Here is a 27,206-nt window from a genome sequence, read left to right on the forward strand (position 1 = left end):
CCCTTTGTAACCTTGACAAACAATCTTAACCAGCCATTTATCAGAAACTATCTGTTGCCAAAGAGAAAAGTGAAGATTCAGACTTTCTGGAAGGGAAAATGGACTGCTAGGGTGGGTGTGAGTGGGGGGATAAGGTTCCTTAGTCATTCTGACTTGTTGGACTGTACTTGATTTTGAAGAGTTCCTGTATTCTTTTGGAACCCCATTGCCATTTCTTCTTAAACATCTGTTTATCAGAATTTTGCTGAGACTGTTTATTTTGTTTCCTGCCAAAACTGGATGAAGGGTTAGAGAATCTTAGAAAATTTGGATAGCTAAAAAAATCTTTGGGATTCTATGTATGTACCTCTCTCATCACACTTTTTGATGACCTCTGCAGCAGATGGTCCAAAATCTAAATCTCTTTCCAAAATCGAATGTAGAATCTCATTTTCACATCCTCTGGAAGTTTTGAGAATGTAGCCAAGCAAACCATTTCAAAATAGTATCATTAGCCATAGCCCTGGAAGAAGTATTAACAGAGTCATACACATACTTTAAACCAGTGGTTCCCAAACTTTTTTGATTCTCAGCTCCCTTGCTGAATCCAGGTTTTCCCAAGCCCCCCCCCCCCCACGGCACACATAAAGTGCATATTTCAGGGGTTCCCAAAGTTTGCGCTGCGGCGCCCTGGAGAGCCACTGCTTCCTCACAGGGGCGCCACAAACTAATAAGCTTAGCTGCAAAATAAACTGCGAACAGTTCGCGGTTTTGCAGTTAAGCTTATTAGTTCGTGGCAAGTGTGAGTGAATGCAGGAATGAGTGAAGAGGTGGCTGTGTGTATGTGTGAGATCGGGAGAGTGAGAGCGATGTTTGAGTGAATGCAGGAATGAATGAAGAAGTGTGTGTGTGTGATCGGGAGAGAGAGCGATGTGTGAGTGAATGAATGAGGAAGTGACTGCGTGTGTTTGAATGAATGCAGGTATGAATGAGGAAGTGGCCATGTGTGTGTATGTGAGATCAGAAGAGTGGAGGGATGTGTGAGTGAATGCAGGTATGACTGAGGAAGTGGCGGTGTGTGTGTGTGTGTGTGTGTGTGTGTGTGTGTGTGTGTGTGTGTGTGTGTGTGTGTGTGTGTGTGTGTGTGTGTGTGTGTGTGTCTGAATGAATGCAGGTATGAATGAGGAAGTGGCTGTGTGTGTCTGAATGAATACAGGTATGAATGAGGAAGTGGCCGTGTGTGTGTATGTGAGATCAGAAGAGTGGAGGGATGTGTGAGTGAATGCAGGTATGAATGAGGAAGTGGCCGTGTGTGTGTGTGTGTGTGTGAATGAATGAGGAAGTGACTGTGTGTGTATGTGATTCACACCTCTCAACTGTATAGATTTTCACAGAATGTCCAGATTTTTGCCTCATATTTTTGGTGTGTTATTCCTAAAATCTGTACTTTTCTGGCAAATAGTTGAGGATTGAATTATTTAAATAATGACAAATGTTTGAGTTTGACTCCACATCCTTCAGAGAATTCATGCCAATGCAAAACCTATTATTCTATCAACTTTCTAAGTTGGTAAGAGCAATATTTCAAATTTGTGCCTTTTTGTCCCCCCATCATTTTAGGCTTTGTCCAGATTTTTAGAGCAAAAAAAAGCACACAGCAACTTACGCATTCATTCATACATCCCTCTCGCTCTTCCGATCACACACACACACACACACACACACACACACACACACACACACACACACACACACACACACACACACTTCCTCAGTCATACCTGCATTCATTCACACTTTGCTCTCACTCTCCCAATCTCACATGCACACAGCCACTTCCTCATTCATACCTGCATTCAATCACACATCGATCTTTCACTGTCCCGATCTCACACATACCCACTTCTTCATTCATTCCTGCATTCACTTGCACATCGCACTCTCTCCCGATCTCGCACACCTCTTCATTCATTCCTGCATTCATTCACACATTGCTCTCACTCTCCCGATCTCACACACACAGCCACTTTTTCATTCATTCCTACATTCACTCACACATCGCTCACTCTCCCGATCTCTCTCTCACACACAGAATTTTGCTTTCATGCACTCATTCACTCACACATGCAGACAGACACACACACACACACACACACACACACACACACACACACACACACACACACACACACACACACACACACACACACACACACACACACACACTCATACAGGCATTAACTTACCTGCAATCAGCTGCTAAGCTTTGCTGCTCCCTGTAAGGAAGCCGCAGCACACAGTTTGGGAACCCGTGCTTTAAACAATAAGTTGTGACCTGTAAGATGAAAGACACTAAACCATGTAAAGCAGATTTTCCCTCACATGAAGAAACTGCAGACAAAATATTCCTCATACTTTCACAATTAATCAAAATACACATTTAACACATGAGCCTGAAAATTCAAAATTCTGAAAATCAAAGTTGCTGAAGCATACACTTTCAGGAAATTTAAGATTGGAATTAGCTCATTGTTTAGTAGCAGAGTGTATACAATCTGTCTGCCTTTTATGAATAGCAGGCTAACTGTTGGGGAAAACTGTGGGCAAGTAACACACACATCCTCTAAATCTGACAACACTGGAGGAATGTGTGAAGTTTCTGAAAATTCCATTTCTTAGAGCTCATAGTATTTTCTGAGGAACTGAAAAAACTCAGTGGTTTCCCACTTAAACGCTGGCACATTCTGGAAATAGTCCTAGAATGAGAAACCCTCCAGATAGAGAATCAGATGCTCTGCTATCCTCTGACTTGATTTTGAAATCTCAGGAGAAAACCTTGCATCTGTCCCTTCTTTCTGTTCAAATTCATCAGGAAGAAAGGCATTCCTTGTTCTTTTACCAGAAAAGAATCCTATAAGAAGGATCAATAGACTGAATTAATCCCTGAGCCAGATCTCGTAAACTGCTCCTTCCAGAAAAATTGGAGGAGGAGCAGATGCATTTCATTTTGTTTCATTTTCACAGGAAAAATGGGGCCAGTGGAGTTAATTGCAGCAGCAGCTTTCCCAGGGATGGACACAGTATTCTGAATAAACAGGAAGACTTCAGTCATACCTCTCCCAGGACCAACAAGAGTGGGTCTCCCTTGCCTACTGAGGGTACCCCAAGAGACCAGAGGATGTGGCTAACCCCAGTCCATAATGGCTGTAGTTGCTACACCAGAGGTATCCGGGGAAAAGATGAGTGGTCTGAGGATCCAGCTTTGAATACAGACTTGCCCATTAGCAGCTTTAGCAGATTGCTAGCCTGCTGTGGTGGAAATGGCTATTTGCTTAACTTTTTCTTTTTGTGGCCGGAAGAAGGACTGACTGTGGACTGGTATTTTTTTCCTATGGTCAGTCTGAAAATGGCACCTCTTTCTTGGGGGAATAAGCACTATAAGCTGGTATAAATTTAAAGTTGTTAAAAGTTGTTTTTCCCCACAAAAAAGAATAAAAAGAACTTTTATACATTTTTCCAGCCACAAAGAAAAATAAACACAATTTCTCCACACAAAAAATGTTTCCAAATACTTTTAACTGGAGAGCGGAAAAAAGTGCGCTCAAGTTTATAAGTATGTTGAAGTCTTGTGACAGTCCATTAATACACAAACTCCTAGAAAAAAAGTTCCCTAACAAGGAAAGTACATTTAAATAATAAATTTGAAATGTGCAGGATTTTTTTTCTCAAAGGGAACTTAACTTCCCAGCAAAGGAGCAGCACAAGTTGACTGATCCTTGAAAGGCCGCAGAATAGTGTTCTGTTCAGTATCAGCAATGTTCTGAATGGCATAGAGTACAAGCCTATGTTTTTGGCAGCTCGACTTCAGCTGCCTAATGGTTTGAGTGCCTGAATGGTGCACTGAAGCTTTGGAAGCTGTCTGACTGTTATATCCATTAAAGGTTATAGCCCATATAGCTAAGGCTATTGCAGCAGTCGTGGGTCATTTTTCATTTCACGTGGAGGCCTGGATAAATATCACAAGATATGCATGGGTGCTAAGTATCATATCCAGAGATTACTACCTACCCTTTTCCCTTCCACCTCCTGTCCACAGACAGAAACTCCCCAACATTCCATCCAGTCAGAGGGAATATGCAGCTGAAGAAATTCAAAATCTGCTACAAAAGAGTCATCCAGGAGCTCCCACCCAAACAGGATTTGGAACTTACTCCCGCTTCTTTTTAGTGCCAAAGAAAATGGAGGCCTTGAGACCAATTTTGGACCTAAGCAATTTGAATCAGTATGCAAAGAAGTCAGAGTTGCAAATGGTTCAAGTTCAGTCCATCCTGCCTATTCTGCGTAAGGCCGATTAGATATGCTGTATAGATCTCCAGGATGCATACTGTCACATCAAAATAGACAGGCGCTTCAGGAGACATGTGTTTTTGGGTGTGAGCCAATCATTACCAATTCAGACTACGGCCCTATGGACTCACCACAGCCCCCAGGGTGTTCACGAAGTGCATGGCAGTCATGGCAGCTCATTTGAGAGTCAAAGGATTCCAGGTGTTTCCCTATCTTGACGATTAGCTCCTCACCTCCCCAACCACTCATCAGCTTCCACAAGCCAAGGATTACTTGCTTCAGATCTCCAGCTCCTTGGGCATTTCAGTAAACCATGCCAAATTGAATCTAACTTCTGTACAGACTTTGGAATTTATAGGAACTCAGCTGAGTACTACAACTCAAGTGACATCATCACCTCTTCATCGCATCACATAATTGAGAATTCAGGTGTGGGCCATACTGTCTCATCCATCCCCACCAGCAAAACTAGTGCTATGGGCTCTTGGGTCACTGTCAGCTGCCATTATTCTAGTTCCTCTAGCAAGATTCTTCATGTGAAATCCTCCAATGAACACTCTAGGTACAGCAAGTCTATTCTATGTCAGCCTCTATCTGTTCCCATAAAACTTACTCAAATTTGCAAATGTCATATTTGCTGGTGGATCTAGTTAAGCAGCCTGTTTCTGGGCAGGCTGTTCTCTCTTCATGCCTAGTAGCTGCAGTGACCACTGACACTTCCCAGCTGGGGTTGGTGGGCATTTCAAGGGAAAGATGGCCTAAGGCATGTTGTCCCCTTCGGAGACCAAGTTGCATATCAATGTCCTAGAGATGAGAACAGTCCTAACATTGCAAACCTTAGAGGATGTTTTCTTCCTAGGGACTATTACAGTACACACAGACAACATGTCAGTAGTCTGGTACCTCAACAGACGAGGAGGAACCTATCCTTCCTGTTGTGCAGAGAGGCTATGAGAATGTGGGAATGGGCGATGTCTTCAGACCACTTTCTAATTGGAGTGCAAATACCAGGGAAAACCAGCATGCTGGCAGACACTCAGGTCCATTCTGATTCCTCACAAGCAGTCCCTCAATCAAACAGTAGCAAATATGATTTTCAGCCACTGGGCCAGCCTTGCTGAGACCTGTTTGCCTAAGCCCTCAACAACAAGTGCAGAAAGTACTTTGCTCTGATTCCCCCCTCCGTGGGAGTCACCGAGGGAAGCTCTGATTCACTTTTGGCCCCTAGGTCTCCTCTATGCCTTCCTCCCTCTTCCACTGATCCTGATGTTCCTACAGAAAGCAAGCAGCCCGAACAGCTCAGTCATCCTCATTGCCCCCTTCTGACCTTAATATGTATTGTTCCCCTTCCTGTGGTTTCACTTGAAATATTTTCCCTGAGTGGGCTCCATTGTCTGGGATTGAGATCTCTTATCTCACCCATCAGAAACTCAATATCCCAGTCCCCATGTCCCCAGGCTGATGACATTGTTTCTCCACTTTCAGTGATGGTAAGATGGTCCAGACTCGCTTCCCCAGTTTGTGACATTATCTTTGCCTCCCAGGCGGCCTGTATCAATAAAGTCTACAGAAGCAAATTGAGAAGATTCTCTATATGGGCTTCCAAGCTGAATATTGACCCTTTTTCAGCTGCTACTTCAGCCATTCTTTTTCTTACTATTGTTTTTAAGGAAGGGGCTAGTTTTTCTACTATTAAACTTCATTTAGCAGCCGTATCCAACTTCCACACTGGAAATTAATCCTTTGTCAACTTCCAGATGATATAAAGCTTTCATGAAGGGAATTTTCCTCCTCAGACTTACGATAAAGGATCCCTCTCCTCCTTAGGATCTCACAGTGGTCCTTCAGGGATTAACTCAGAAACCCTTTGAACCTGCAAGCAAATATGATATGAAGATTCTTTCTTGGAAAACTTTTTAGTAGCAATCACTTCAGCAAAGAGTTTTTGAGCTCCAGGCCTTATCTCGGCTAGGCCTCCTTACATTATTGTCTGTAAGGATAAGGTGTCTCTATGAACCAACCCTTCTTTTTTGCCTAAAGTGGCCATGAAGACCAACATTAAGCAGTTCATATAATTGCCATTTTTCTTTTCAAACTTTACTAATAAGGACGAATATATGCTGCACCTTCTTGATTTTCATAGACAGCTACGCTTTTATCTTCACAGAACAAAACAGTGTCAGAAGTCTGGTCAGCCGTTTGTATCCTTTTTCCCTAACCACTTGGGTCAAGCAGTTTCTAAAATTACTCTGGCCAAGTTAATTACTAATTGTATTTCACTGATTTATTCCCAACAAGATTTGGAGTTGCCTCATCCTCCTAGTGCTCATTCCACAAGGTCTATGGCTGCTGCTTCTGCCTTTTCCTCAAAAACTTCCATTGATGATATCTGCACTGCAGCCACTTGGTCAAAGACTCGTACCTTTGTTACACATTACAAATTAGACATAGTCTCCAGATGCAGAGTGTCCTTTGGTTCCACAGTGCTCCAGGATGTCCTTCCTTGAGGACCTCCTGAGAGTTGCTTAGCAGGGTACTCTGACCCATTTGTGAAGAAGAGTGAAAAGGACAACATCAGATTAAGAAGTTATGTACTTACCATAACTTGGCATCTATGTTGTCCATTTTTGTTCTTTCTCACCTTCTGTCCCAGCCATCCCCCGGCCCTGTCACTCCTAGAAGGATATTTGGATGATTTTGGAACTCTTGTGTTTCTGGTTTGAGCCTCCATCTTTCTCTGGTGCCTGTTCTGTCTGTATAATACAGTGGACAGTAGGGCAGCAAACTTGATCTGAGGAGTTGGGGGTAGAAATAGAGCATTATCGGTAGAGGGAGAATCTTGAGATTTGGATCCAAAGTCTTGTATATGCAGCCGAATCTGATCCGAGACCCATTCGTGAAGAAGAATGAAAATGGATAACACTGATGCCAGGTTATAGTAAGTACATAGCTTCTAATTGTACTCACCACAACAAAACTATTCCAGGCCAGCTCAAGGCCCACTGTGCCAGGGCCTTGGCTTCATCTATGGCTTTTTGGAAAGGGTTAGAGTCCAGAAGTATTTTGGAAGATGTGACATGGTCCACTGGACTAACAGAGTGCTACAAGCTTGATTCCATTTGTAGGTCTACATCTTGCTTCCCTTTGACCATTGTCCAAGGGCTCCTGGACCTTTAATCTTCCACCTCCCAAATGTTGTAACCTGGGGTAATCTACCCTTATAGCTGAAACGTGCTGAAGGTTGGTGCCACAGGCCAGGCCATTTATCTCCCCTCAGAATGACTGCACTGGCATCAGCTGTTCAAGCCCATCCTCCTCTCCCTGGTCCCTTCCAAAACCTGTACTGCTGATTGACCATGGGTCACCTGGGTCATAGGGCATCAGTCTGCCGTCACTGGGCTAGGTGGCATATATTCCACTTAAGTAAATTTACAGTGGTGTGCACATTAGTGATGTACACATGTCATGTGTACACAATCAGGACTAGTAGTACTTTGTGAAATGAGCTAAATAATTTGTGAGTTAATGGAGCTTTACATACATTTAAGTGGTAATTTAATAATTTGATAAGTGCTTTATTATAGAATATTGAAACATCATATGTTAATATTGTGTCATTTTGAATTTAAGGTTACATTGGAGTTGTGAACAGAAGTCAGAAAGATATTGATGGAAGGAAAGATATTAAAGCAGCACTGTCAGCAGAAAGAAAGTTTTTCCTGTCTCATCCTGCGTATAGGCATTTGGCAGACAGGATGGGCACTCCCTACTTACAAAAAGTTCTCAATCAGGTAAGATGTTTGTAGATATTGAAATAGCAGGTCAAGGCTCGATCCACCCATTTGTATTTCATTGACTTAAACATTCACAAGGAATCCTTTACATTATAGGAGGTCCAGAACATCAGAGTAACTCTTGACTGCTGTACAGGTGACTGCAAACATGGAAGAATAGCTATCTGCTAATCTGCAAAGTGAACATTATGCTATGTAAACAGTGAGTTAAGTGGCAATTGTTTCACTACAATTACAATTCTGTATATGTCCTACATTCATCCCTGATTAAGTAGTGTAGGACTACAACTTGGCTAAGCTGTGGAAAAAGAAGTAATGGGGACCTGTGTAAAGTAGAATGTAACTGTTTTGCATTGCATCACAGTGTCCTGTCACATATTCAAGAATTTAGCTTGCATACATGTTAATATAGTACAGAGCATTCCAGGTTTATCAGGTCCAGAAACTCAGAATGTTACACTACCCCAAGGCTCTGTCCTAGGATCCCTTCTCTTCTCATTATTCTTTAACTATATAATTTATTATCTTCTTTCACTTGAGATAACTGTGTGCACAGATGACCTGTTACTCATAGAAGCCAATCACTTACTCTCCCCAGTTACAGTATTCATTGGAAGAAAAAAAATCATCTCCCTTTGTGAATGGGCAATCAGAAATAAAACGACTAGTAAATTCTGACAAACCAGTGATTTTTACAAAATGCGTAGCTCCAGTCATGTCTCCTTAAAGACTGAATGGCACTCGCTTTTTTCCTTAGATGTCTTACTTATCTTTGGGTTGATTTAGTTTACTTTGAATCAGACCTTCAGTCTCCTAGCGTTGTATCCTAAACCTCACAACCAGGGAGAAAAGGATTCTACATACTCTGGTACTCTGTGCTTAGGCAGCTGAGATCCTATCTGGACAGATCCAATTTCTTCAGAAAAGCTTATCGGATGTTTATTTCTAATACTGGGACTAAGAAAGGACAATCCAACTCCCAAGATGGCTGCACATTTGGAAAGACCAAGTAAAGCTGTTAGTCAATGTGAAAACAGAAACTCTACAGAGAAGGCCAGTAGATGTTTGTGTTTATGGGTAAATTTCAGTAACTGGCTAGTAAGTGTACTGCCTGATAAATGCCATGGAAAAAAAACAAATACAGAGCACCTGGAAAAAAATCAGCTACAAAACGTGAGGAAGAAACACTGAGTGGGGAAAGTTCTGCAGCTGTTCAGCAAAAAGCAGTGCAACCTCCAGACCGTCTTCCAGTAATCTACAAGAAGATAGAAGAAACTGTGCACAGACTTGGTTAACATAATCAAAACACTGATGATGCATATCAATACAAACAAAAGACTAGAAAAAATGGCAGAATTTTTAAACAGATAATTCATTCAGATGAGGTGATAAAGCTGCAAAAATCAGAGATTGCAATGAAGAAAAGGTTGGCTGAATAGGAGACTACTTAGGAAGCGCTGTTTCAAAAAATAATAAAATTAGAGGATAGAGCGCATATAGAAAACCTGAGATTTTCAGCTATACCAGATAAGCTGGAAGGAAAAGACTGCATTAATTTTATGAAAGTACAAATAACCAACTGGACTGACATTCCACGGCAGAAGTTGTTAGTTGAAAGGCAGGTCATGTGTATGTTCCTAACCTGGGTATGAGAAAGCAGCCTTAGACCTTTAATAGTAAAGATGCAATCCTACCAGCAAAAGGAATTTATTCTGACAAAAATGTGACAGAAGGACAAAATACAAAAAGTGACAGAGTGTTTTGGAGAATTGCTCATTGCACACCAGGCAGAAGAGGAGTAAATTCATTCCACTATTCAGGGAATGTCAAGACACAGATGTGAGATTCAAACTGCTGTACCCAGTTGTCTTCCAGATATTCTTCTGTGGAGGGACATAATCATTTTTTGATGGAGTACATGCTAAGGAAGAAATATAAAGTTTGTCCAACAAAAAGTGAGCTATGAAATGGAAAAAGATTCTGCTACGTGTTCTGGTAATAAAGACCACAGAGAGACTGCATCTGTGAAACCTTTTCCACAGTTTCAAAGGAAAATGTTGGAGGGAAGGAAGAGAGAGTGTGAGTTGACTAGAAGAATCAAGAGTGCGTTGGAATTGAAGCAGAGACAGGATTTGGGAGACAGATTAACAATGATACCAGTAACTTGATGTGGCATTACAGTGCAGTAATTATATTTGCGATATATAACGGAACAAGAAAATCTGGAAATATTGGACTTTCAGAATTTGTTGGACTTGTGGGGGATTCTAAAGTGTATGCACTACTTCATGTCATTAATGTTCAGAAAAATGCTTTGGGGGAGGGGAAAGGGGAGAAAGTTAACTGTAACTAAAGAAAATACTTAATTGTGCTATTTTGTGCTGTATGGTTTTCTTTGCATGCTGTTAAGTAAAGTTTACTCAATGATTTAAGTGTAATGGGGATTGCAAGGAACTGCTGTTCTGTTTTTTCCTGTTTTTTCCCCTTATTTCTCCAGTCTGTCTTCTTGTTTAGTTTTAAGAAATGTAGGCACTGCAGTGTAAAAAGCCTGGTTAAAGCATGAAAAATTAATGTGCTTTTTTCTCATTCTTGCATGGGAAAATGACTGGATTAAGGACCTTAGATTGATTTACTAGCAAGTTTTAAGATAAAGCAAGTAAATGAAAAATAATATTAAATGTTATGAGGCTTTTTTCTAGTAAATGAATGTATGCTTAGCAGCAGTTCTGTATTGGGCCGTCATGTCTCCATGGAGACAATCTGATTATGAGAAATTGGCTGTCTTGTTCTCATGTCTCCATAGAGGCAATGGAGGCAATCAAATAAAGATAAATTGGTTACAATCTGGGGAGTGATTGGCTGAGGGGAAAAAAAGAGAAACTGGATTAGGAGCTAAAGTTCTCTGAAAGCATTCAGGGGTTTTCCCAGCTGGGAGAGCTGTACAGATAAGACAAGACCAGTTAGTACTTAGAGGAAGCACAGACTGCACCATGCATCTTAGCATGGATGACCTTTCTTTTAGGTTTACTCAAGTCTGTGAGTGTGGCTGTCAGTTTGGGGCATTTGTTCCTATTAGGAGGGTAAAACTTCAATATTTGAAGATTTACATAGTTTTGTGTGTTCATATTAAATTAATAGGTTTTGGGGGATGTTGGGGGTTGTTTTGTTTGTGGGCTTTTGATAAAATGTTTTGTAAGATATCGGATAGGTTCAAATGGATATGACAAGAAACAACTATATAAAAGTTCAACCTGCCAAACAGTGTATGCATGTAACACAAAAGCTGGAACTAGACATTTAACAAAAAATGTGTTATGCATACAAGGTGGGAGGAATACCTTTTTTAATACAGTGATGCTTTCTGTAATGTCTTTGTCAATGGTCTTACAGATATAACAAAGAAAGCATAGTGGGCTATATCAAAAAATGTAGAGTGCAAATAGGTATGTTACTGGAAACACACTTGGAAAAACGGACCATGTGAATTCGATAAAGGTTTTCAGGATGGTTATTCAGTGTAATATCTGGGACAAAGGAAAAAAGGAGTACTTAATTGCAACTCCAATAGTGAGAGAAGAAGATAAAAAAGATAACTGTGTATTTTTAGTGCTAAGGAGCTACTTACACGGTAGCAGGATTACACTGGGATGTGTTTATATTCTACATAAAACTGCTATAATGGAGCTAAAGAAAATTCTGGGAGAAGTAATCAGTTTTCAGCAAGGAATATTACTTAAGTGTGGACTGGAATTTGATTTGCAGTAGTGAAGATGTGTCTGGGCAGCCCAGAAGGGAAAGTATAACAAATGACTGTAGATTTTTTTGAAGAAATGTATGAATATATTTGGCATGGAAGATGTGAATTCAGTACTAGGAGTTCAGAGTTAATTTATACATTCCCCAAGATATAAAAACTGGGTAGGCTAGGCAGAATTTACATTTCACAGGAGCATGTGCATTTAGTTGAAGGTCTTGAGATGCACCCAATAACTATTTCAGGCCATGTGCCAATAATAGCTAAAGTAAAAGCACAGGGTAGTGAAGTGAGACACTGGCACTTTCCCAACTGTTTGTTGAAGAGAGAGGAACTTGGGGAATGGGTGCTGGAGATTGTTCTGGAGCTTTTCGAGAGGATAGAGATTGCTTCTGAAGATATAACTAGGGAGTGGGATGAAGTTAAGGTGGTGTTTGAGAATGAGGTGGAAATAAAGGAGGGAGGGCTATGGTTGAGAAGTAACGGGAATTATTTAGAGGGACTGACAAGTGTTAAAGTATTGCAGAATAGGGGGAATCTCACAGAACAAGAGGATCAACTGCTGAATGTAAGTGGAAAACAAGGTATTACCTTAGTAATATACACAAATTTATGAAGATTGCTATTAACTGTTTTTGAGGATAACACTAGAGCACAAAAACTTCTAGCACAACTCAAGCAACAAAGTCGAAAGGGCTGTCGCCAAGCTTAGGGGGCTTGTGACAGGGAAGGTAACATGAGATCTTGTAGAAGTTTTGGAAATATTTTGGAAATTCTATGCAAGTCTGTGTAAAGCAGAGAAATATGGAAATCCAGAAAAAATACAAATGGAAATGTTTATGGAAGAATTGAATATGCCAAGGTTGGGGGTAGATGAGGCTAAATTACTGTTAGAGGAGAAGGTGAGATAAAAATTGTAACCAATCTACAGGAAAGTCCCCAGTGGTGGATGGTGCTCTTGTGGAAGTTTGGAAGCTAGGATGGAAGGGTCTGATAAGGATCTGCAAGGTTTTGTTCGGTAGTAGTTTAGGAGGAGAAATACCAACATCCTGGAACAAAGCAGTGGTAGCTGTAATACCTAAAGAGGCTAAAGATCCATTAGATCCAGCTTCATACAGGCCCATTTCAGTACTAAACCATGATTATAAAGTATTTATGTCTGTAATGGCTAAAAGAATGGCAAACATAATGCCAAAATTGATAGATATGGATCAGTGTGGTTTTGTGGAGGGGAGGCAAACATTTGACAGCATTAACAGAACATTGGAGCAGGGCAGTGGAAGGATTAGGAGGATATATGAGGGATCAGAGGCAAAACTTAAAGGTGGATAAGCTGATTCTTACAGAAGAACAGGGTGGATTGGGATTGCCCAATTTGAAGGGGTATTTCAGGCCTACACAATTAAGGCTCCTATACATAGCACAAGCAGAAAAATATAATTCAAAGTGGAAAGGATGATGATGAACCATGGGGGAAGCTCAAGAAACCATGAGAGACTGGGATTTTGGATGCAGTCCTCTAAGGAGAATAACAATAATCCTACAGAATATTAGCAGAACTAAGCCAACAAGGGAATGGAGAAAGGAGATTCTGCTTAAAGGGATAACTGTAATTAAAGATATAGATAATAGGCAGGAGGGGACTGAAATTTATTGGAGAAAAATGGCAAAGGAACTAAGGTGTTGGGAGCAAATAAATAGAGAGGGGTGATGGAATCGGAAGATCCCAAGAATTTATTTAGACTGCAGGTTAGAGATTGCCTTCCCTTTCAATGATTGATATCGGAGTATAAGCAAAGAGAAAGAAATAGGGGTCGTAATGAAAGACCAGGACTGGTAGTGTTTTTAGTAGAATCTAGAACAGAATCTGCCATTAAAAAGGAATAATTAGTAGAGCATATAAAATCCATGATGATTGTAAAATCAATCTGAGGAAGTTGGAGAGGATTGGGAAGAAAGATTAGATAAGCAGTTCACAAAGAAGCAATGGGAGGATGTCTGTGTGTCTCCCTGATATGCAGTGGAATCCAGACGATTTGGGATTTTTGGGTGGAGATGTTTACATGGATACTTTTATACCCCAAAATGACTCCAGAGAATTTTTCCTCAATTACACAGCAAATGTTGGAGTGTGGCAGGGAAGAAAGAGGTAATTGGGAACATATTTTCTGGGAGTGAGGCAAGTGGGATGCAGTGTTGGAGATGCTGGGTGGGCAGATTGGTCTGACGAAGGAGATGATTTTTCTGAAATATGATATGGAATTGCAATTGCCTAGAAATGGTAATGCCTTTCTGTGTCTAATTATGGTGGCTGCCAAAATATAAATTACTAGAAAATGGAAATCAGAATCTAAACCAGCTATACTAGAAGTAGTGGATATAGTAACAGAGATAAAACAATTGGAATTGAAATCTTTAGAAAAGGGTAGAAGCAAACGACATAGGAAATAATGGGAATTGAGGGACCAATACGTACAGGGGAGGAATGAGGTTTAAAAGAAAGCAGGACTTAAATGAGCTATGTAACGTTTGACTGAAAATGATTGGGTAGATTGTAAGTGATGTGTAATGTTTGCATTTGGGAGTGTCAGTATGGTTTCTGATGTAAAATGCTTGCAGCTAGAATTGTGTTGGTGTAGTTTGTTTTTATTTGTATACATGTATGGTTGCCTATGGAGCAAATGATAGTTTAATAAAGATGTTTCTTTAAAAACTGGGGGGCAGCAATTGAATAAGTTGTGTACTGTTGCTTAGGTTATAGGATGTATAGCAGTATTTGTGAAATATATTTGTAAACGTGAACTTGTTAATACAGTTTGATTACTTTTATATAAATGTAAAATGTTAGGTAGTCCAATCTCACCTTCATTTTTACATATGGGTTCGGAGCCGATCCTCTGCTCCGACTCGGCCGATTTTCAAGCTCGAAGACTTCTGGTTGGCTCGTGGCTAAGCAGGTATCCCATGGTGCACCAGTGCAATCCCCAGATCTCGTTTGCCACGTTGACGAGTTCGGATATGCTTCTCTTGGCTCTGGCTAAGTCTTTTCCAATTTTTTCATTAATAAGTGGTTTTTGCATATTTACTGTTATTTACTAGATGGGTGGGAGGATGACATAATGGTTAAGGTATTTACCTTAAAGACACAAGGTGCAGGGTTTGATTCTCACATGGGGTAACTGGCTAGGCTTCAAATGGCCCTAAAGGGCAGTTAGCCTAGTACTAACCTATGAACCTATGAGGGCTTTACCTTAATTGTCCTGTGGTCTTGTGTGACCTTAGTAGTAGTATCCTGTGTAGCAGTAGTTAGGCGCAGTTGCGCTTTTTTGCCTAGATCGTTAGTTGTGGTGATTTTGCTGTTCTTAATCAACAGGGGCTCCTATTGAGTAGTTTACTGTTAATCAGTTGATTGATAACTGGTGGTCTTTGGCGGGATCCGCTAAAGTCTTTGTTATTGAACGTGTGTGTGTGTGTGTGTGGTGTTGTGTACTTGGTCTGTTTGACTTAGAAGACCCAGTTCTTTCATAGGGCTAGGCCTGTTTAACTTAGAGGACCTAGTCCTTGTGTTACTCCTTCATTGTAATTTTATTTGGAAATTTTCCTGTGTGACTGAATCTCTGTCTGCTGGTCTGTTTTTTAGTTGAAAGACCTAGTTTCTCTTACACCAGTCTAGGCCTGTTTAACTTAGAGGACTTAGTTCTTGTGTAATTCTTCTGTAGGGCTAGGCCCGTTTTAGTTAGAGGACCTAGTCCTCAGTTATTCTTTCTCTTTTCTCCTCTGGGTTTGCTTGTGTGTCTGCAATGTCTAAGGATAGCAAGGAGCATAAACCCTCTGGGTTCAAAAAATGCATGAAATGCTCCCAGAAAATGTCTTTGACAGATGGCCACAGTAGCTGTGTCTACTGCTTGGGATCCATCCGTTTGCAGGAATCATGTTTGATGTTCATCATGTTACACTGCTGCAGTCATTACACTTGGGTTATCCTGCCGTCAGGCGGTTCCCCAGTCGGCCTGAGTTCCAAAGTCTTGGTCCAGCGTCGGTTGCTGTCGCCTCCTCCCTGACGTCAGTGCGACAGAGGTATATAAGATGCAGCCGACACCATTTTCTTCAGTCTTTCTTGCCGCGCGGTGCCCGAAGCAAAAGCAGTTCGCAAGTTCCAGTCGGCCGACTCCTGAGATTTTCATTCCGAATCCAGAACCGAAGTCTTCTACAAAGCTAAGTACCCCATTGGGGAAACCTTTTCGTACCTCAGACCGATGTCAGTAAAAGTTAATAACTGTATTTCTTGTGGGAAGCAAATACCTAATAATCCTTAACGAGCACAAACGTAGAAAACTGGAAGCAGGGACCATTTCATACAGAAGAAACAACGATTAAGCCACAGGATACAAAAATTTAATTTAAAGAAGTGAAGCGCTTTTCGTCTGCTCGAACAGCAGACTTCATCAGACAGGTCTGATGAAGTCTGCTGTTCGAGCAGACGAAAAGCGCTTCACTTCTTTAAATTAAATTTTTGTATCCTGTGGCTTAATCGTTGTTTCTTCTGTGGCGAAAGTTGCACTGCTTATTGGTCCCTGCTTCCAGGAAGCAAATACCTCATAAGGATTTCCATACCTATTGTATCCCATGTCTAGGCCCAGACCACGACGTCACTGGTTGTCGGTTTTGTGCTAGGTTTAACAAGCGCACTATTAAACGTCGGTTTGATTTTGCCCGACATTATTTTGACAGAAAATTCAATTACACCATGCCATCGGAACTTCCGACGACCAGAATACATAAAAAGCGCAAAGACAAGGACAGGCATCCGAGGCCCAGAACTGATGACGAAGCCTCTTCTAGGCCAGTCGTCTGTTCTCCAGTTTTCAGCGAGGCGCCTTCGCAGTCCCTGACGTCTGCTTCTGCAGAACTAAAGGCCATCTCCGATTCCCACTTGGAGATGGCTGGGCCTTCGGGCGCACAAATATTTTGCCTACCGAAACTAACCCTTCAGAGGGATCTGGAGTAGCTGAGCAACCCGCAGCTTCAGAGGGTGTTTTCAGACCTACTCAGTTAAGCATTAAACCCATTGCTAAGTCTAAGCCTCCTTTAAAAGCAAAGAAACAAATACAGCATTCTCCAGGACAGGCCTCCATGCCTAAGAAACAAGTGCTCAAAATGGCCGAAGACCTAATCACTCTGATCAGGGTGTCCCATCCCCCTCCTGATAAAAGGTCCAGACAGGATGCAGACTATGACTCATCCGACCAGGTGTCCATTTCTTCAGATTCATCCTCAGACTTAAGATATTCTTTACCCCCTTATGAGGATTCTGATGCTGAGGAATCAATTCCATCAGCCTCTCCACCTGAGGACTACTCCTTTGGGGAAACCTTGCATACCATGAGGGAGCATTTCCATTGGGAAGGCCAGGATTACTCTGAATCCAAGAAAAGGCTCAGAGACTTCCTTTTATTACCTCAACACAGACCCCTTGCTGTGCTGCAGGGCCTTATAGCCACCCCTAATGCCTTATAGAACCAGCCACCCTACCTCAGCTTTGGGATTCTACCCAAGTGTAATGACTGCAGCAGTGTAACACGATGAACATAGTACAGTTTTGTACCTACCATAAATGTAGATGTTCGAGTGTATACACTGCTACAATCCAGGTTACCCTCCCTCCTTCCCCTCTTACTTGCTGGTACGTACCTATGTCTTCTACCCTTTACTACCTATGGGGAGTATTTGCTGGTAACTGAAAGTTGTTTGCTTTTCTTATGTATGTTTTATTATCAATTTGAATTGCCTACCTATGTGGGGGCACCTGACATCTGGGATAAGAAAAACTGAAGAAAATGGCGTTGGCTGCATCGTATATACCCCTGTCGCACTGACGTCAGGGAGGAGGCGACAGCAACCGACACTGGACCTAGAATTTTGAACTCAGGCCGACTGGGGAGAACCGCCTGACGGCAGGAAAACCCAAGTATAATGACTGCAGCAGTGTATACACTTGAACATCTACATTTATGGTAGGTACAAAACTGTACTTTCTGTCATGCTTTCTCTCCTAGAGTGTTGCAGGAGAGAAAGAACAAGCTGATACTCAGGGGTCTTCTGAAGCCAACCTTCGAGAAAGCCTTATCTGGTTCGTTGGCTTCTTCATCTAAGTCTTCAAAGTCAAGATCTAACTCCAAATCAAAAGGTTCAAAAAGGCCTTCTCCGGCACCGGCTAGTGTTTTGTAGCCGCCTTCCAAATTAACAAAATCTGTCTCCTCGACTCCTCAGTCTTCGGAGCCGAAGGAGAACACCATGGTTTCAGAGTCTGTCACAGGTGCTTCGGTGCCAACTGCTGAACCTTTGGAAATAGTTGACTCTTCTGCTTGGAGCCGGTCTGTAGAATCCCTACCGGTCTCCTTGCTGATCAAATCCCCAATGCCTGCTAGGTCGAGATCCCCAACTTTATCTTCCAGATCTTCCAGGAGTCTTTCGGAAGAAGATGTGGAGAGGGTAGTACTGAGACTCCTGAAGTCGTCTGCTCTGCCTAAATTTTTGTTGGCTGTGACCCAGTCAACTCCAGAGCCACTCGAACCAGTTTTGCCCTCATCCATGATTCCTCCTCCGAGGCATGTTGGCTTTTTGGAGCCGGAGTGCTTGTTACTAATGGAGGAACCCTCGGTTCCAGCTCCCCTGGCTGTTGCATTGGAGCTGAGTTCAGCTCCGACACACTCGGTTCCATCCGTCGTGTCCAGGGACCGAAGCTCTTCTGTCGGCGCCGATGGAGAGGGTTTGAATCTATCTTCGTCTGTTCCGAGCCTTCCTCTTGGTGCTTCCGCCAGGGTGAGCTCAGACCCTGCATCTATCTCGGAGCCGATGGCTCTGGCACCATCCTTTGTCTCTTTGGAGCAGGGAGGGTCTTCGGAGCCAGAGAGGTCGGCTTTTGAGGTGATGAGGAGTGTGCTGTCACAATCTACAGCCCCTGCCAGTGGTGCAAGCACCCCCCCCCCCCCAGGGCTTCCACTTCGGTCTCAGTACCTACTCTCTCCGGAGACCGCAGAGACCCGCAGCCTCAGGAGCCATCAGTTGGTGGCCCCCACTCTTCCGGGGCCTCCCCAGAAGGTCCTTTCGGGTAGCCTCCTCAGAAGAGGGTATGCAAAAGGAAGCATATTGACTGCTAGGATGAGTCTCTGACATCAGACACTGACCTCGAGGAGTCGGAGAGGTCCCCCAAGTCGTCCTCTGTTGTGGACATCCTGGAGAGTCTTAAACAGAGGTGCGACTGGCCCACTGTCAACCCTTCTGATGAGGAGTCTGTGTACCTGAAAGCTTTCGGGTCTCAACCCTCTGCCTCTTGGGTGTCTCCACCTTTCAACGAGCTAATGGATTTGGTTAGTCAGAAGGTGTGGGATATTCCCGATGCCATGTAGCCAGTTCCTAGAAGACCATATAAGTTCCTGTCTGCCCCTTCTAGAAAAGAATTCTTGTCTAAGGGCATTCCCGTAGATACCATGGTGGTGGCGGCGGCCACGGTGAAGGATTTGGCGGAGACTTCTTCCTCTGTTCATCCGCCAAACAAGGAGTCTCGACAGATTGACAGATTTGGGAAGTGTATATTTAGTTCAGCGGCTTTCACACTTCGTTCTCTGAACTATCTTACCCATTTCACGAGGTTGCAGAGGGATCTCCTCAAGGAGTTAGGAGATTCCATACAGGGTGCTTGTCCTGAGGGAGTCCCTGATAGGAGCTCTGCTCAGTTGTCCACCCTAAATTCGGTAGTTAACTCCTCCATGTGGCTTATCTCCCATGCAGCTGATGGAGCGAGCAGAGCAGCAGGTTCAGGAGTTGCCCTTAGGCGCCACTCCTGGATGCGCTTGTGTAATTTTGCAGAGCCTTTTAAGTTCACCTTCACCAATGCTCCATTTTGATGGTTCCTCCTTGTTTGGTCCCAAGGTGAAAGAAACACTCACTCAGTGTGAGCAGGAAGGAAAGACTCTCTCTGCCGAGGGAGTCCGTTTACCGTCCCCTCTCGACCATACCCCAAAGGTCAAAGGGGAGGTAAAATGTGGATCAAAAAGTCCCAGAGGGCCTTTCCAGACACACACAGTGAATCCTCCTTCAGAGGCAGAGGAGGAGGAAATGGTAGACGTTGCCCTAGAGGCAGGGGTGGTCCGCAATACCAGCAAGGCCGTGATTCCTTTCGAGGGCGGCCTTATCAGCACTCCTGATGTGGGGACCCGACTGCGTTTCTCTGGGGCCAGTCGGGGGTCGCATCTCTTTGTATTCAGAAGCCTGGCTAAATATAACCCAAGACAAGTGGGTACAAAGAGTTGTTACCAGAGGCTTTATCATACCCTTTTCCCTTCTACCGTTTGTTCCCAAAACGATCCCAGATGTTCCACCCAATCACAGGGATCAGGCAGCTGTGGAGATAACAAGTTGCTCTCTAAAAAGAGTCATCTAGCCCATCCCAGTAGACCAGACAGGATCTGGAATTTACTCCAGGTTCTTTAGTCCCAAAACGACCTGGAGACTGGAGCCCAATTTTGGACCTCAGCAGATTAAACAAATCCGTGAAAAAGGACACGTTTTGGATGGTCACACTGCAATCGATACTCCCGTTGTTAGGGAAAGACTACTGGATGTGCTCTCTGGATCTCCAATACGCCTACTACCATATAAAAATGGACAAGGCGTCAAGGAGATATCTACGCTTCCGGCTAGGTTCACAGGTAGGTACTAGGCTATTGTCCCTAGTGCCTATACAAGCCTAGCCAAAAATGTACCCTGGCTTTCGCCACCCAAGAAAATTATTTTCCTGTGCCCCTGTCAAGCAGAACCACAGAAGTGATCCCTGGGGTGAATTTTCCATTACCCATCCAATCATCAAGATTTTTCTTGAAGAGTACTAATGAGGAGCTCTGTTTGACATAGATAGGTAGTCTGTTCCAGAGTATGGCAAGTCTCTGGGACAGGAATCTATCCCTCCAGCATGTTCTGTTTATTGTGGTGACAAGGTTTAGGTCCCTAGAGCGTGTAGCTCGGATGGATTGGGATTTCTTTAATGGGAGCATGTCCAACAGCTCTGGGTTTGACATAGCTTTGTATGTTAGGCAGAGATCGCCCCTGAGTAGGCGATATGCGATGGAGTAAAGCTGTAGTTTTTTGAGACGGTCTGCATAGGGCATCTGTTTGAGGCCAGTAATCCTCTTTGTGAGGTATTTTTGCGGCCTTTCCAGTTGTTGTAGATGTCTTGTGAGGTACATACCAAAAGGGGCATTGTACTCTATATAGTGGGTCTAATGAGTGATGAGTAGAGGGGAACAATGACCTCTTTTTTTTCTGGATGAGAAACCTTTTGTGATGAGGTGTGCCACGTAGAAGGATTTCCTGACCACTTTGGCAATGTGATTATCAAAGGAGAGACTACTGTCCACCTGTGTCCCAAGGTCTCTTATCACACTTTTGGTGTTAAGTAGACTACCGCCTATGTGGTAGTTCATGGGTACAGAATTTTTACCAAAGGGGATGACATTGCACTTTTTGGCATTGAGCTTGAGACCATGTCTTTGACACCAGGCATCTGTCTCAGTGAGGCCCTTTTGTAGGATGTCCACATCGTTAGGAGTTTCAATTATGGCTCCTAGTTTGCAGTCATCTGTGAATTTAGTTAGCCAAAGACCTTCTGTGTTAGCCTGTACTTCAGAGAAGTAGATACCAAACAGGAGAGAGGACCCAGGACTGAATCCTATGGTACGCCACTTGTCATTGGTCTGAAGTCTGATTTGGAGTCTGCTACTTTCACAATGTGGGTTCTTTCAGTAAGCCAGTTGGCAACCCATCTTGTGACATAGGGATTTATACCTAGTTTAGTGAGTTTATCTATAATTTCAGAGTGGGGGATGGTGTCGAACGCCTTGGCGAGATCTAGATAGGCTGTGTGAACCACCTTACCCTCATCCATGGCCTTGTGACTACTTCAAAGAAGTCTATCGGGTTTAGGAGACATGATCTGCCTTTTACAAACCCAAACCGTGTGGGGTCCAGGGTTTGGAGATCTCCAATGTCTTTGTTTATGAGTTCCATGATGATACGTTCCATGGCCTTGCAGATGAGGCTCGTCAGGCTAATGGGGCGGTAGTTCCCGGGGTCTTTTGTGCCCCCCCCCCCTTTGTGGAGTGGGATAACTGTTGTGGTGCGCCATTCAATGGGCACAAAGCCTGAGTTGAGGCTATGATTGAACATGGTACTTGGGTGGGGTGCCAGTTCATTCTGTAGTTCATGTAGAAGGCAGCCTGGGATGTTGTCAGGTCCCATGGATGCTGTGTTCTTGGCTTTGGCGAGTGAAGTTTTTACCTGTGCAGCCGTGATTACAGGAACATTGCATTCTTCCAGTATAAAGATGGGCCCCTTTAGGGGGTGAGAGGGGGGTAAAGTTAGCACTGAACCTATCTGCAAGGATGTTGGCAATATCAGTTGGTTCTGTATATTTAGTGTCATTGTGCTGTAACTCAGAGCAGATCTGAGTGTTGCCATTGAGATGTTTAACATAGCTATAGAATGCTTTGTGGTTGTCTTTAGAATCAGTGGCAGTTTTGTTTTTCATAACTAGCTTTGGAGGATTTTATGAGGGATCTCAGCTTCTTACTGAGGCTGACCAGGGAGTTCCTCCAATCGTGGGATTTTACTCTCATCAGTTTCGTGCTCTAACTTTTGGTCTCACCACAGCCCCTAAGGTGTTCACCAAATGCATGGCAGTAGTGACAGCTCACCTGAGACGTCAGGGATTCCAGGTGTTTCCGTATTTGGACAACTGGCTCCTGACCGCCCCCACCAGGCATCTACTTCTCCAAAACTTTGACGCCACCATTCAGCTTTGTGCTCAACTAGGGCTCTCCATAAACTGGGAAAAATCTGCATTACTGCCTTCGCACTCTGTGATTTTTATAGGCGCAGAGGTAGACACAAGTGGATATGATGGCTCGTCTTCCTGCCGAAAGAGCACAGAACCTCATCTCACAAGTTCAGCGTCTTCTTCCGCTTCGGAAAGTCAAAGCAAAATGGATTCTTCAACTTCTTGGAACGATGGCCTCAACCATTCTGTTAATACCTTTAGCCAGGTTGCACATGAGAATCCTTCAGTGGCTCCTGTTTTCCCAGTGGTCATTCCAATATCTACCACTGAGTCACCCTATCCTGCTGATGGAATCATGCAAAAAGGACCTTCGTTGGTGGATAGCCCCCAACAGTTTGTTTACGGGAGCTCCCTTTGTACCTGCCCAACCCGTTGCCACTGTGACCACGGATGCCTCCCAGCTCGGTTGGGGGGGGGCATTATCTTGGCAGGACTGTCCACGGCACATGGCAAGAACACGAGGCTCATGTGCATATCAACGTTCTGGAGATGAGAGCGGTGCTTCTGGCATTGCAAGCACTTCAGGACCTTCTTCCTCCAGGGACGGTTGCAATACAATCGGACAACATGTCGGTTGTGTGGTATATCAACAAACAGGGCGGTACCAGATCTTACCCACTCTGTCGAGTGGCCATGCCGGTTTGGGAATGGGCAATTTCTTCCCAGCGCTTTCTAGTGGCAACGCACATTCTGGGGACAACCAACGTGATAGCCGACTAGCAAAGCCGGTCAGTCTTACTGCCTCACAAGTGGTCTCTGAAACGGGAAATAGTGGAACAGATTTTCCGAAAATGGGGACAACCTTGCTGCGACCTTTTTGCCAGTCCAGTCAATGACAAGTGCAGCAGTTATTTTTCCGTAATTCCCCCTCCGGGGGAAACCCCCAGAGATGCTCTGGTCCACGGTTGGCCCACCGGACTTCTATATGCCTTTCCTCTATTCCCTCTCATCCCCAAAGTGATACAGAAAGCCAATCAACTGGGAAGCAAGTTGATACTCATTGCTCCTTACTGGCCTTGTCAGGTCTGGTTCCCCTTCCTCGAGCCTCTACTCCTGGACGATCCTTGGATTCTGGACCCAGTTCCAGATCTATTGACCTACATGTCGGGTTCGCTGCACCCCATCTCCACACCCTCAAATCGACAGCTTGGCTGCTCCAGTTCCATCTCTAGTCAGGCTTCATGATGTTTCGTCATCAGTGTCCCATATTCTTTTATCCTCGCATAAACCCTCAACCAGAAGGCTGTATGACAGTAAATGGAAAAGGTTCTCTATTTGGGCACAGAAAATGAAAGTGGATCCTTACACCGTTCCCGTTTCTGTGATTCTGGAATTCCTTTCGGAGCTTTTTCAGCAGGGATCTGCCGCGGCCACCATCAAAGTACAATTGGCGGCAATCTCTCATTTTTATTTAGGGTCTCCAAATGTCAACCTTATGTCTCATAAGCTATGCAAGACTTTCTTGAGAGAAGCCACTTTACTGAGACCACCATTACAAGAACCTGTGGCTTCTTGGGACTTAAATTTTGTGTTGTCCAAGCTAACATCCCCTCCCTTTGAATCGTCTCATTCATCTTCCTTAAAATATTTGTCTTGGAAGACTGTGTTTTTAATAGTTATTACATCAGCCAGACGTGTATCTGAGCTACAAGCCCTGTCTATTAAGCCACCTTATGCCAAAGGTGGTATCCAGGGTAGCTTTGAGTCAGGCTATCCACTTCCCTTTGTTTTGAGGATTAGGGTAAAAGGTAGGTGAGAGACTACTACACTCCTTGGACACCCACAGACAGCTGCGTTATTATTTGGACAGAACAAAGCCTTTCAGAAAATCAGAGCAACTCTTTGTGTCCTATGCTACAGGAGCTCAAGGAAAGCCAATTTCAAAACAGACAATCTCAAAATGGATAGTCCACTGCATACGTTTTTGTTACTCTTTTCATGGTAAAACTGTACCTGCAGGCATCAGATCCCACTCCACAAGGGCCACAGCTACCTCTGCAGCTTTCCTCAGAGGGGTTCCTACCAAAGATATTTTGGAAGCAGCCACTTGGAGTTCTGTGTATACCTTCTACAAACACTATCACCTACCATTATACTCCAAAACTATAGCAGGCTTTGCCACTGCAGTCTTGCAGGGCATCCTGGCTCCTCCTAGTTCCACCTAGTGCCTACCACCCCTTTTTTAGCTTTGGGATTCTACCCATCTGTTATGACTGCAGCTGTATGCACGATGAACATAGTACAATGTTGTACCTACCATAAATGTAGATGTTTGAGTGCTAATACAGCTGCAGTCCAGGTTTCCCTCCCTCCTTCCCCTCTTGGGACAGGCCTTTTGGCTAACACCTCCTCATACAATGGGGTATTCATTTATGGTGTATTTGCTTGCAACTACTGTTTTTTTGATTATATTGCATTGCATTATTACACAAATTTATGTATTGCCTTCCTTCTGGGGGCACCTGACATCTGGGGCAAGAAAAACTGAAGAAAATGGCGTCGGCTGGTTCTTTTATACCACTGTCGCACTGACGTCAGGGAAGAAGCGACGATGACCGACGCCGGACCTAGACTTTGGAATTCGGCCGACCGAGGACCCGCCTGATGGCAGGAGAACCCATCTGTTATGACTGCAGCTGTATTAGCACTCGAACATCTACATTTATGGTAGGTACAAAACTGTACTATTTATTGCATGCAGCTGATCAAGTTGGAAAGCATACCTTGCAGTGTGGTTTTGATTCCTTGGAGACCTCCTGTAGGGCCGCTGTCACGTGTTCTGTCATTAGGAGGCATGCTTGGTGAAAGGAACAAAATTTACCATACCATGTTAAAGCAAAATTATTAGATGCCCCATTACAGCATGATACTTTGTTTGGTGTTAAAGCAGAATAGGTGTTAAAGAAAATGGAGGACAAAGCTAAATCTATGCAAACAGTCAAGGATTTCTTACAGGTACAGCCTCCAAGATTTAGCAGACACTGGCCTACAAAGAATTGGTCCTTTCCAGTGTCAGACAGACCACAAAGGGGCAGATGCAGACGCCCAAGAGGCAGATCCCAGCCCCAAGGTTCATACACGTCTAAACAATGGGGTGCTTCTACCTCCAAAAGTGGAGAAGACAAATCACAGCCTTACAGGAAACAGTCCCAATGACTTCCCCCTGCCTACGCCAAGCACTTATCTTCTGGCAGCACCTTTAGGGGGAAAACTAGCACTTTTTCTCAAAATGGGCACATAATAACCCAGGACAAATGGGTCTTAGACAGTGTCACAGGGCTACAAGGTTCACTTTCATACCCTGCCAAGGGCAAATGGTTGGCCAGACCTACCAAAAAAACAATGGGCAGAGGCACAAAAACAAGTCTCATCCCTCATGGACATGAGGGCCATTCAACAAGTACCAGAACAAGAGCCGGGACAAGGATTTTATTCAAGACTGTTCTTGGTACTCAGGACAAAGCCTGGAGACCAATACTGGACCTATCTATTCTAAACGCATATCTGGATATACCAAAATTCAAAATGTTGACCTTACAGCAGCTTCTGCCCATGCTGGGCAAGAAGGCTTGGCTTATGACTTTAGACCTAAAAGAGGCATACCTGCATGTCCTAAGATACCTCAGATTCAAAGCTGGCTCCATGCACTATCAATTCTCTGCACTGCCCTTTGGCTTATCTACTGCTCCCAGGGTCTTCACAAAGTTCCTGGCAGCAGTAATTGCATTCTGCAGACAAAGAGGAATACAAATATATCCTTACTTGGACGACTGCCTCATTCAAGCAGAGAACAAGGACATTCTACTACAGCATCTGGCGTTTGTAAAAAGATTACTACCATGCCTAGGGTACACAGTAAACGAACAAAAATCAAAACTAGTACCCTCTCAAGAGATAATATTCCTGGATGCAAGCTTAAATACAACTGCCCAGATGGCTTATCTCACGCCAGACAAACAAGGCAACTTTCTATCTACTTCAAACTGTTGGCAACAAAGGCCCAGTTATCTGCAAGAAAAATTCTGCAGGCTGTGGGCTTCATGGCATCCTGCATTCTACTAATTCCATATGCAAGACTGCATATGAGGAAACTTCAATTGTACCTAAAAAGTGTTTGGACTCAGCATTGCCACAGCCTGGAAACAATTACTCTCATTCCCTGCCTGTAACAGGAGGTTCGATGGTGGGCGAAGGCCTGTCACCAGAACAAGGGACAGCCATTCACCTTACCCCCAGCCAGGCAGACATTGACAACGGATGCATCAGATTATGCCTGGGGGGCACACATGGCAGGAAGATGTATTCAAGGCACATGGTCTGCCAACCAAATGTATCTACATATCAATCAGAAAAAAAGATGCTAGCTGTTCAGAATGCCCTGACAGCCCTCAAGGACCTACTTCATCCGGGACAACTACTGATAAAAACAGACAATACC

General features: G+C 43.6%; 1 protein-coding gene across 1 annotated transcript in view; it reads left to right on the forward strand.

Moving 5' to 3' along the window:
- Nucleotides 1–27,206, forward strand: part of DNM2 (dynamin 2) — a 1,995,561-nt gene that overhangs the window by 445,906 nt on the left and 1,522,449 nt on the right. The window contains exon 5 of the mRNA XM_044082335.1: nt 7,957–8,117. Within this exon, the coding sequence (XP_043938270.1) occupies nt 7,957–8,117 (161 nt within the window). The remainder of the gene's footprint in view (nt 1–7,956; nt 8,118–27,206) is intronic.

Source organism: Protopterus annectens, chromosome 9.part0, assembly GCF_019279795.1.
Source record: "Protopterus annectens isolate FY-2018-M chromosome 9.part0, PAN1.0, whole genome shotgun sequence".
Classification (NCBI taxonomy): domain Eukaryota; kingdom Metazoa; phylum Chordata; order Ceratodontiformes; family Protopteridae; genus Protopterus; species Protopterus annectens.